The sequence below is a fragment of the Astyanax mexicanus genome, chromosome 2, assembly GCF_023375975.1.
Source record: "Astyanax mexicanus isolate ESR-SI-001 chromosome 2, AstMex3_surface, whole genome shotgun sequence".
Classification (NCBI taxonomy): Eukaryota; Metazoa; Chordata; class Actinopteri; order Characiformes; family Acestrorhamphidae; genus Astyanax; species Astyanax mexicanus.
Window position 1 is genome coordinate 54,741,767 of NC_064409.1, and position 13,127 is coordinate 54,754,893.

Consider the following 13,127-nt stretch of genomic DNA (forward strand, 5'->3'; position numbering starts at 1 on the left):
CATCCAATTCAAAAAGAAGTGCATTCGATCAAGAACCATTACAGGATGCTGCATTTCCTACAAGTCAATTCAACACCTAGAAAGACTACAGGACACAGTAACGGTAGATAAATTTAAAAAAGGAGGATTATACCAATTTGTCCAAACCACTTCGCTTTAAAGAAATGGAGGCAACCTCTGTAGACCTGAGCTAAGCCTGAACAGTCACCTGAACACTTGCAGTGCATGATGTGAAGCACTGAAGTGCCTCTACGGGCATCATTAGAAACAGGATTTATCAACTGGAACCATTTGCTATACAGCCCGGAGGGGGGGGTTGGGGGGGTGTTGGGTGATGCATAGACATCCAATCTGTCAACTAGACAAACAAACAAATTGCTAACAAGCAACAGGCAGCTACACGGTGCCAATATAGTGGATTAGAAGCTTGTGGACTCTGGCCTGTACTAGTAATAGAGTGCTTTACTCTGTCAAATGACCCAACAGCTAGGAAACACCATATATTTATTCTTTTTATTTGCATCACATTGGGAAAGTCATTGGGAATGTAACCAGGCTTCAAATACAAGCCAGGAAAGTAGATAAGGCAATCAATTTTTTTAATTGGATTTAAGGGAATTAAGGTTCTTTAAACTAAATAGGATGTCTCTCCTTAATTGAACTGTGAAAATATGTTAAATAAGACAAAGTTAAAGAATTAAGTGAGAAAGTTTTATATCGTTGTAGGCAGAGAACTTCTGGAGCATAATAACATTAATAATAATAATAATAATAATAATAATAATAATAACAACAATAACGCATCACTCAAATAGCATTTTCATACAGACTGCAAAACACACAGTTAATAAAATTTTGGTTTTAGTTAGAATTTGTGTTGTTGCATTTTGTACTGTTGCAAGTTGTTAAGGGCGTATTGTCTTCCTAGGAACCCAGGTAAAAGAAGCATTACTGTATTATTAATGATACCGCATTTCATGTGAACTTAGATATCGGGAAATCTGGAGATTTCATCTGGAATGTCCCCGCAATGTGGATTATCCTGTAAGAGTTCACAATCGCAGATGGCTGCATTGACAGTAAAAAAGCTGTTGTATTATCAGAGACTGTAAAAAAAGATGGACGCCGTGTCGCTGTTCCCATTCATTTTAAGAAAATGCAGCCAAAATCTTCCGCCATGTTGGCGATCCTGAAACCCGAGTCTGCGCAGTAGAGAGCAGAGGAGGGAGAAAGACTGTGGAGAGACAGCCTACTCATTTGAATAACCCCGCCCCTGAGGGCTGCCTCGCGGTCACAGGCTGCAGAGCGGAGTGGAGCGGAGCGGAGCTGACTGTCTGTTATTGGTCCCGCCCATAACCAGCCATTTTACAATAACCACACCTTTTTTAATAGAGCTGAATAACTTTTTTAAAAACTAATTCTGTGCGGATATAAAAAATTGACCATATAAGCAGAGGTTACTCTAGCAGTTGCATTAAAATAATGGAGGTAGAATTACAGTATATTAGAAAAAAACGTGATTGAAACTTGTCTGTTTTGCCATTGAAACCTATGGGGGTGGGTGGGGTTACACAGCTTTCTGCAACCGAACAGCAGGGGGCGCCCCAACTGTGGTGGCGTCACTTTTGAGAGATGATGCTCTGTCCAGCTATACACAGTCTATGCATTATACAGTTTAACATTTCTATAAATTTGTGTTTAATTTACATTAAATCTGTACACACAGTACTGTCCAACATCTAACTGTGTGCAAAATACCATTAAATTTATTGTTATCTATTGTCTATCCAGAACAGTACACTTTGTGTTAAAGGTCTCATTCCACTTTTTCTTGTTGTTTGTATAATACTATAGGTCTCTCTGAGTTTTATATGATGCTGCACATGGAACTCTTCCTTAATCTCCATTGTCTGCAGCAGCTAAGAAAAGAAAACACTCATGATGAGCTGATCAGGAAAAGCACCTACATTAACTCCTGAGTTCATGACCGTGCCCACCTTGGCTCAGGACCGCCCTGCTCAGCAGGCGAAGACAGGTAGGCATTCTCTGCTGCAGTGCTGTTAGCCAATCAGAGGCGATATGTTTGCATGTATGAATATTTCTGAGCAAGAGCCGAAATCCTGTCTTTCCTCAAACACCACTAATTCAAAGTAAAATAAAGCAGGGATATACAGAAACACTGGAGCACTTTTTTCACAAAATTGGCTCACATGGCATTTATTCATACTAGAGACCACAACTAGACATTTTAACATGAATTAAAAAACAATGGAATGAGACCTTTAAACTGTTTTGAAACAGTGCACAATTATCGGAATGTTTAAACTTTTTAAACAGTACAGTCAGGTGTACTTCAGATTTGTAAAACCAAACCAAATATTCCCGCAACACAACTTTCAGCATTTCAGTTTTCCTAATTTAATTGTTGAAAACAAAGATATCCAGTGAGAAATATCCGACAAAATGCTGGATAACCAGCCAAACACGCTTCATTTTCAGGGAGTGGAAAAGTAGAGCTGCGAGTCGTCAGCATTGCTACAAAAATTGATCTTGTATTTCTTGTTGACATTGCCTTGGGGTAACACTCACGAAGACAAGAACAAAGACCCTATTCCTTTATAGAACTCCAGTGAAAGTTTCTTTTATTTAGAGAACTAAAAGTGGTTCAAAGAAGCCTTTTGGCACATTCATTCTTAAGAATGTAGACCACTGCTTTCTTTTTTTTCCTTCGCTACTCTTGCTCCACTGTGTACTATTTATTCCTGTAACCACGCAGTATTTGTGTAGAAGACCCACTTCTTTTCATCAGACTTCCTGCCCTTGAAGGCAGACAGGGCAACGTTTACCAAAAAGTGTTCCACGGGGGGAAACGTGAAGAAGGGCAAAACCCACTGAGCCACACCATGACTCACCAACACTGCATACCAAAGAGATGTGCTTACATAACTCCGTGCAGAGATATGCATCTCATGGAGAGTTAAAGTGACAAGGGAGGGAGATATGACAAAGAGGATGGGACTCTGCCTCCGGCGAGGCGTTCGCTGCCAGTCTCCCCCACTCTGCTGAAGAAGTCTCTAGTGGTGGGAAGCAGGGAGATCTGCTTATGTAAACACAAACACAAAACCTATTAGAAAAAAAACCTAACACCCCAACACTCGGGTGCCAAAGGATTAGACATATGTGGAGGGAAGCGTGGGACATCCTTCAGTGAGATTTCCAGCCTGTCGTTCCCTGTCAGTTACGATCAAGTGTAGGAAAACTGTTAACAGCAGGCACATGAGAGCCAACACACGGGACCAGTCTTCCTTCAAAAAAAAAAAAATAATAATAATGACAAAGACAGGGGAGGACATGAAAGAGAGAGAGGTAAAGATAGGATTAAAAATAGAAAGTGAATAGTGGAGGGAGAAAGAGAAAGGGAAACACTCACACAGACTTTGAGAGCGCCTCAGTCAGCCCACTCATGGGTTAGCGCGGAGGAAAGCCGCGCTTTGAACACACCAGAACTGGCACTTATGTAAAGAAAACCTGGCACATCAGCAAAGAGTGGTCTCCCAGTGGGTTTAGGTATTTACATTTACCTTACGTTTTCTGCAGACAGTCCAACTCGGAGCAACACCCAAACAATCAACATTTCCACAATCAACTGAACTCAAATCAAACAACCTGAATCAAATGAATCATATCATTAACAGCTAAATATATAGTGCATAGAGTTCTGTGAGTCATAAAACATTTACTATGAGCACTTAATTTTTACTGTCTTAGAGGGATAGTCAAAAAGACAATGTTATAGAAATTCCCACAGAAAAGTTCCTAATGTATACAAAAAAACATGTAATAAGTACATAAGTAGTGTATACAAAAAAACATGTAATAACATGTTCTCATAAGACTGTTTTGTAACACCCACACCCGTATACCCACCCCGAGTTCAGGTTTGATAGTGGTTGCCAGATAGAACAGACAGTCTATTTCAGAAATCGTGCAAGCATTTAAAATTCCTCAATCAACAGTGTACTGTGAATACTGGAAATAGAACTTAGAAGGCATTATCACCCACAGTGGACAGCACAATAAGTGGTACTGATCGTGACCAGTGGCAAGCACATCCTGTAGGTTATGCAGCATCTTCCATGTACATTATTACTTCCTGTTGTGTTACTTTTGGTATGGTAATGTAAAGGAACTTCACTAATATTAAGATTCCTTACACTTACACATCTTTTGTATAATGGTTCTTTCTAAAAATAAATTATGTTCTTATATGGCAAAGGTGTCCTATCATAATTTGCTGCACCCGAATCACACCTAATTTCACTTGGTTGCTGAATTTGCAGATAAGATTGGACACACTTGTTCTATAGCATTGATGAAAGAACCATTTGAAGTACATTTTTAAATGTGTTTTCTGGTTTAAAAATACTTACATTGAAAAATGGCATTGAAAATTTCAGGTTCAGGTGTGGAACTGAAATCCAGATCGGTGAACTGTTTAATGTTATGGCTGTTTTGAAATCTGTTTGGAATCTGAATCGGCAAGTAGATCGGACTTGTTTGTCCGACATCTGGTTGGTTAATTACATCCAGATATAGGTATAGAGAGTGGATTGGATCAGTCGCGTCTATTACTTTATACCAGTTAAAGTTATACTCTATACAAAAATGTGTACCAAAAAACATTTGGTATTTATTATCCAGCCTTCTGCCTTATCTTTTACTTTTGTTCCGTTTTAGACAAAACATTTTATTTTGGTGCATCCCAAATTTTGTTCGTACGGTCTCAAACACAAACATACAGTGTATAATTAAAATAAAGAGTCTGTAAACCTGTAGTGTAAATGTTTTCCAACAAGTATTTAACTGAATGCCAGTCTGTTATTGAATGATCATATTCTATTCAAGGCCTTTTTTCCCTAAATGTGGCACTTTTACTGGTTTATTTAGTCTTTTATACCTTAGTTACAAACCTCACATAACTGCTTATGATACATTTTATGCATTGTGAAAAAGAACACTGATCATTTTCCATAGCATCCACTTTCAACTGCAGCAGATAACCTTGCCTCAGTGCTACAGTCCATGTTGAATTACACACTAGAGTCAGTTGAGAGGTTCATGCTTCAATATCAAATGTTAATGGGGTTATTTAAATGCTGTTTTTTTAAAAGTGTTTTTTATGTTTGTTTGATTTTTTTCCCTCCACACATTAAAAGAGAGCAATTCTCGCTGCAATTTCACTGACTGGTCATTATCCCAAACAAAATATTCCATAAAATGTTGCACTGGCCTCCCAACTGCTTGCTCCTCTTCAAATTTCACCCAAAGAGCTCTGCAGGCAGCAGCAGTAATGTGGAAAGCACTCACACAGAGGATTACTACTCATGCAGAGTGCGCACGGAATGAAATGCCATTTGTCTAAGTATCTGCTACCCAATTTCTACCACAGTGAAGGAGAACGATGAATAAGCTATACACATTACTGTAATGCAACATATCCCCTTTCCATGAAGAATAGCCTATTTCTGAATAAATGCACTTTTCTGAGATGTTGATATAGAATACAGGCATTTCAATAAAGAGCGCCCAACCGTTCTCACAATACCGGTTTGCCTGCTGAGATTAAAAGGTTTTTCTAACACACAAACAAGGATTCCAGCAAGTACACATAGGAGCTCGCTTGTTTACACACACGCTCTTAGGCTGAATCATGCCTGGTAATTACATGAACCTAATTAGCATTTAGAGTTTCCTTTAAAGCTCATTTTCTCTGGCTAAAAACTGAAAATGTTCTTCCACCCAGAATCAGTTAAAAGATAGCATTATACACTGGGGACAGTTGGTTCATTCAGAGACAGATGGCCATATGACCACTTTTTTTCTCATTAAATTTTCGCTTAGGAAATATTCCAGTTAAAGAAACAGACATTTCTGAGTTTCTGTAAAAAGCCAACATAATACAGCTACTAATATCCTTATCCACACATTGCCAATCCAAAACAATCCAAGAGCTTTGTGATTCCATATGGCAAAAAAGGAATACTCCAAGACAGAAGCTGCAACAATACACTCAGTTCACAATTCAATTCCATTTCTAATAAAGGGCTCAAAATTGTATATTCTTGTGATATTTTGTGAATAAAAATGTATTACTGTATCCATGCTTTTTGAGACTGTGGAGCTGAGAGGCAGGAGGACTGTAGAACATAACCTGACTTAATGGGTAAATGGCAAAGCATAATGGGCAAAAAAGGAAAATAACCACTTACTGTTCCAAACAAGCAGTGATCAAATGGAACACCAATGTGCTTGTAAAAATGGAATCTGCCATCAGAGCTGGTTAAAAAACAATGTTTTTTTTCCTCATAACAGAATTTTATGACCATCTCCTCATATTCACTACTCTTATTTAATGGTTAGGACCCCACAGGACATCTACAGAGCAGCCAATATTTGGGTGGTGGATCATTCTCAGAGACACTGCATTGACAGGGTGATGGTGTATTAATGTTTCTTGGGTTGTGCTGCTACGAGTGGATCAGACACAGCAGTGTATGGTCTGCACCCACTGAATATGTTTACAAGCAGGCTAATAATCTGTCGGACTGATAGCCCAATCAGAATAGAGCATGTCCATATAAACAGAATAGAGTAGTCCGATTGAGGCCATTCCAAATTCTATTTCTGTCCAATCGAACAAGGTGGATAATCAATTAAAAAATCCATTAAATAGAAGAATAATATCCCTGTGAACACCTGTAACAGATTAGATGCCCAACTGGATAGTGTAAGTTTGTATTGTGCACGTACATGTGCAGCACATTACTCCTCACTTGTCCACTAGTCATGGGCAGTGGGACTGGCATCCAGCTCACTTGCCATCAAAGACCTGGAGAACATAAGCTCTTCATCTCACTGCTTCTTTAACAAGAAAATGTAAACTAGGTTGTCCTGAGTCCGCCATACTTTTAATGCTGTTAAAGAAGCAAACCATACCAACTGCATACTCTGGAAACATAGCTAGTTAGCCTCTCACGCTCACTGTCATGGTAATGGATACGTGTGCACACCAGCATCATGTTTGATCTGACTAATTGTAGCATGCATATATAAACGGAGAGTTTACTCAGACTGTTGGAGAAACTGTACATATAAACACCTCAGCCAGATTCTAGAATTGTAATGAATTTATTCAGATTGGAGGAAAGCTTTGCATGAAACAGACACTGTCTACTCTATGACACAGTCCTACCTAGCTGGCCCACCATGTAAATCTAATGTCAGAGACAAAAGCAGTGAAGCTGAGGTGTTTAAAAACTCCAGCAGCACTGCTGTGTCTGATCCACTCACCAGCACCATATCAGTTTTACTGCAGTAACGATAACGAATCACCACCCAAATAATACTTGTGGTGGTCCTGTGAAGTTCTGACCATTAAAGAACAGGTTGAAAGGAGATTACTGTAATTAAGTATACATTAAACCAGATGGACTACAGGCTGTAATTATAGAACTACAAAATGCTCCTACATGGTCAGTGGAGATAAAAAACAAAACAAATGCACAATGGGTGTAGAAACAAAGATGCAGTCATACCACTCTGTCTGCACTTTGTATAACAGGTGAGATTCTAGTGTATACTAACATAGCATAACAAGCAATATCAAAGCAAAATGTTTAATTTAAAAGAGTGGGTATTAAAATAAATGTAAAACGATTTTATTCTTTGTTAAATTACATGGTAATATCCAAGAAAGTTCAGAATTATTTATACAAAAATACACAGATATAAATGTCAAACTGAAGTTTTAATCAAACGATAGAAGAGAAGCAAACACAGGCCACGTCAAAAAGGGGAAAGCATGCCTGCAGTCACTTTAATGCAGGTTTCAGATTGTGCTCAAACAGCCTTTAAAAAAAAGTGTTTTACTGATGCTGACATTTAACCAGTGCTGTTAGGTGTTGGTACTATGATCCACTCTTAACTGCTGCATTCAACCACACAAACATTAATATATATATATATATATATATATATATATATATATATATATATATATATATATATATATATATATATACACATATGATAGAAAAAAAAACACCTTCAGATAACTGCTTAGTCAATAGCAGCAGCAGGTGTATGGATGTACCAAGCAACATCTGCAGTGAAGAGTGCAGCAATGGTAATCCAGACTGTGACTGCAGAACACAACACATAGGAAAGGAAATAATGCAAAGGAGTTGTAATAAATCTCTCAGTGCTGAAAGAAACAACAGAACCCATTATAGGACACTGTGAGAGTACACCCCCCTCAGCACCTTGAGAGATAACCCAATCACATCACGCAAAATCTATTAGGTTCATCTGAATTCTTTCTGCCAGTAGAACCAGGAGACCAATGCTAATTAGTTGTGATGAACTCAGACTTGGAAAATCTATAAATAAATAAACAAATAATTCAGAGAGAGCAAATAAAATTCAACTTACATTAATATACCTGCTACATGTAGACCTCAGTACAATTTGAATAGATGCAAATGTTAAGCACAATACGGTGCAATTAAACTACAGTATTCGGTTAGGTTCATCAAGTAATTATACAGCTACAGTGTTTGCTTGTTAGCCTCACTGATTAGCGGTATTCTTTAGGCTACACAGCTATTTAGTCCCAATCTCTTGATTTCCCTTCGCATTTTGTATGTGGAAATGCTCTTACTTTCACTATTAAACATATTCCTAAGTTTTATTGTTGTTTTTCTATTATTTGATTCCATTATTTGATTTCACAAAAGTGATTGCTGATCATCATCACTCAAGATTTTTTGTCCACATCCTCGAAGATAATATCACACTACTGTCCATTCACTTTTTATTAATGTGTTTGACAGTTTTGAACACAATTTTAGTAGTTTCAGCAATCAGCTTAGAGGTTTTCTCTGCTTCTGAAACAGATTAATGTTTTTTTTCCACAACCACAGGATGAGTCTTTCCACAAGTTAGAAGCTACTCACTGCATCAGTTAGGCTTAAATAACTTGTTGCCAGCTAAAATATAATCACCCATGCAGTAATTGTCCAATAGGAGGGTGTTACCTATTTTCCAGTACAAACATTAACTGCACAAATGACAATATTCTACATACAAAATGTGACATAAGAGTCAATTCAGCAATGAAGCATCCTGCAGCACATTTGCCCACAGATGTTGTAGCTAGACCTATAGATCATGCACACTAATAGGTTGCCAAAAATGCTTGTGTAGCAATAGATCTGGCAAATGCACAAGACAAGGAATGCTTGAATTTTGCAGGACAAATCCTGGGAAACCTTGTTGTGTGTGGATATGTGTAAAATTCCAGTTGTTAGCCCTGCCACAAAAGGCAACACGTGTGGTCACAAGATGTCCTGCACATATTGCTGAGCTGTTGGTGTCTCTTGTATCACTACTAGGGCTGACCGATGTGATGTTTCCCAGGTCGTCACATTTAGAACAGAACCTGGATTTATCCTCAAAGATGATACAGTCTGTAGCAATGCAGGTTTATCATTAAAGATACCACTGCAAAAGAACATGACTGGCTGTCTGACAGGCTTAGAATGCGGGTAATTCGTTAAAACCACCATCCTGTTTCTTTCAGTCCACTGATGCGCCCCCTTTCAAAAAGTCAGTGAACTGGGCAAAATGTCTTTGTGCGTCTCGTATGTCTAGAAGTCAACTACTGCACTCATCATTATTCAGTTTCACAAACTGCTTTACAGTGTAGAAAATCCCTATTTTTTCACAGCATGTAAAGCAACAGGATTCAATGTAGACCAGCAAAAGTTTCCCATAACTGTATGAATGTTTATGGTGTTGAAAAAACCTAATTTACTTAGAGACATTCTTGCTGTCACAAAATTACAATGTCACTATTGTATTCATGAAAAATTGAATCAAAATGCCAACAACAACTGTCAAATTCAAACTATATCAAAAAGTAAAAAAATAATTAGAGTGACTACAAACAAGTTCCCATATAGGTGAAAAATAATATACATATTCAAATGGAATGTTGAAGAAAAATGTTCAGGGTTCTATATAGAATCATTACTTGTATTAATAACCGTAAAGGACCTCTTTTTTAGTTTGTAGTTTAAGGAAACATGAATGGACGGGCAAATGACTGGATTAAAAGGACTGCAAGGACTGCAAGGACTGATGGACTGATGGACTGACGACAGTGTTGACAGTTGTAGTATATTTATCAAGATCCATTTGGGGGAAGATCTAGTAGAGCAAAAAAAGAAATGAACAAAGAAATCAAGGAACCAAGGAAAGCACAGTTCACTCATTTTTTATAATTTCCTGCGGTCTCTGTTTGTTGTGGTGTGTGATGTGGTCTGTTATTCTGCTAAGTGCCTAAAATGGGATAGCCTATTTGAGCTTGTAGGTGTTTGATTAGTAAAAAATAGCATCAGTGCTAATTTAATTCTCTGGAGAGTCTAAGCAGAGAAGAGAGACATCAGCTCCAATTCTGTTAATAAAACGTGGGAAGTCCTACATCCTGACTTATGGCTTTTATGTGAATCATCAGCTCAGCTCTGGCAAGTCCTTTTTTCTAGGCATTTAAACTATTGTTCTTCTAAACTTTTATTTATTATGGTATCCAATGTATATTCTTTTTCTTCTTCTTCCTGTTTCTTTTTCTTTGATCAGATGTTCTTCATTTTTCGAGATATAAACACCATTCCAACTCCAGATTGTTCTGTCTAATTGTGTGATGGCTTGTGTACAGACAGTACACTCCCATACCCCTACTCCCAATAGGATCCCATTCATTTTTTTTTACACATACACTCAGCTACTCATGAACCACTGCTTGTCTGATACATACCATTTTGCATATTCACTGTATATTTGACCCAGGCACATTTATTAGTCCTTTTTTTCATACCTCATTACTCCACATTCATTTTCATTTCTACCAAACCCGTCTTCTCTATTGTCACACCATCACAAATCTGCATGTATACCTTTGGGGCCGGTCCCTTAACTCTAAACCACAGTCAAATCATTATTCCTCTACTTTTTTGTTCAGTTAACGTGGGTGGCATGTTTTAAGACTTCTCCAAATTTGATTTACGTGATTCATGGGCTTGTATAGAGCTTTAACTCTCCCATAAACCAGCTGAGAGAATATTCACAGCCCCCTTCCTCTTCATTACGCTCAGTACTCTCCAGTACTGTCTGTGTATGGAGGATTTCTTTGGACAAACCAAAAAATGGTGGACAAAAATTTTGCAACCCTTAATTTTGTCCAAATGTTTGTGGACACAACTTTATTACTCAGAATGCCATTTAGTCAAATATTTCTCAAATGTTGAGAGGAATCTCCTTGCTGTTATCTGCAAGTAAGCATATCAGATTTGCCTGTCTGAACACCACAAACAGGGCAATTTGTAAGATGCCCTGTGATTACCACCACTAATTCCAACAAGGTTCGGATCTGATTTGCAAAAATGACATAGATTTGGAAAGATAGATAAATCGATTGATATATAAATAGAAACTTTATTGATCCCAGAGGGAAATTCTGGACATCCAGAGGTTGTGTCTGCAGAGACGGGGGTGTGTCGAAAGGAGTGGCCGAGTGGCGGAATGAAAAAAGTGTCACGGAGAAAATAAGCAAGAAATGCAAGAAATGTTAGTGGGCACAGCTCTATAATAACAATGTATACGGATTTCACCTAATAGCAACACATTAGAAACACCCTAGCAACACCCTAGCAACTCCTTAGCAACCAAAATATATGCCACAGCAACACTGCAGAACGGCAGTCATACACACACACACTAGGCAGTGTGTTTTTGCAGGAGCTGTACTCTGTAGTTTTCAGCTGGTGTGTGCGCGTGCTGTGTGCTTTATAAACACCCCCTGCAGCTGCTGTGGGTCTCAGTGGTGAGCACGCTCTGAGCTCTGAGCTCGAGCTACTGAAGGGAAGTGCAACAGGTGTTTTTGGAGGGGGGTTTTGTAGGGATACCTGCCCAGCTTGCTAAAAACAAACAAGTAGAGCTCACTTTATAAACAAACACACACAAACACAAAGCTCACTCACTCGCTCACCTTCTGCTGTCGTCGTGCCATATCCGTGGGCTGTTTGGCGTTGAAAGGGTAGGCTATACAGCGCAGCACGAACACATAGATCTGGAGTTTGGTCTTTCTCTCGGACTCCTCTTTCTGGACTCTCTGCTGCTCGGTCTCGGTCTCCTCCGCAGGAGAGGAGGAGGCAGCAGGTGGTGGAGGTTTCTTGGCTGGTGTGCGCTGGTGAGCTCCTCCTGAGCTTTTCTCGGACTTGGGGCTCTTTTTCGAGGGTTTTTCAGGTGGCTGGAGCGGCGGCTCGTCCTCAGGTGGGAGTTCTCCCCCGGATTCCTCGCTGGAGGACGGGTCCAGCATGGTGAAGACCCGGCTCAGAGAACTCCTTCAACTTACAGGTAGAGAGAGAGAGAGGAAGCCTGGAAGAGGAGAGGGGTTCTGGTACTCTCTCTCTCTCTTTCTTTCTCTCTTTCTCTCTCTCCTCCTCCTCCTCTTCAGACGCGAAACCAGTTTTGTATGTGTGTGTGAACGTGTCGGTGTCAGCGCCACCGGGGCGGAGTTAAGCTGCCACTCAGTCCCCTCTGCTCGGGCTTCCGCTCACTCCATTCCCGCCTACCGCGAGCCTGAGCGCGAGCTGTGTGGCGCTATGCGGAGCCACCGCAGACAGGTACACAACCTGTAGCACCGAGCAACACGTGGGACGAGGGAGGCTTCTTAAAGGGCTAGCGAGGACACGCGCGAGCGTCAGGAAACACTGTTTTTCTAATACACCTCTAAATGTTTACAAACATCCTTTATACATCATTATAATGTAGCATTCAACTACGTTAGTCAAGTTACATCCATTGTTTACATTCTATGAAGCTTAAAGCTGACTTAAGTATTCGAATCTGCATTCTGAATATTTCAATTAAACTGGCCTGTCCTATTATTAACCCGATAGCTACTTAATGGCTACTTAATGGCGTAATTTATTAAATAAAAATTGAATAATGCCTTCTGTGTTTTGAATGTGTCAGGTGGTGGATTTTCAATTTATTTTATTTTTTTC

General features: G+C 39.2%; 1 protein-coding gene across 9 annotated transcripts in view; it reads right to left on the bottom strand.

Annotated features, from left to right (window-relative positions):
• Nucleotides 1-12,729, bottom strand: part of cadps2 (Ca++-dependent secretion activator 2) — a 189,862-nt gene extending 177,133 nt beyond the window's left edge. For 3 of the 9 annotated variants that reach the window (XM_007246566.4, XM_049474588.1, XM_049474589.1), the window contains exon 1: nucleotides 12,107-12,728. In XM_007246566.4, coding sequence (XP_007246628.3) covers nucleotides 12,107-12,436 — 330 coding nt within the window. In that variant the 5' untranslated portion in view covers nucleotides 12,437-12,728. Of the gene's footprint in view, nucleotides 1-12,098 lie in introns of all 9 variants that reach the window. The other 6 variants (XM_007246572.4, XM_007246570.4, XM_007246568.4 and 3 more) reach the window with 3 other exon arrangements.
• Between the last annotated feature and the right edge of the window lie 398 nt (nucleotides 12,730-13,127).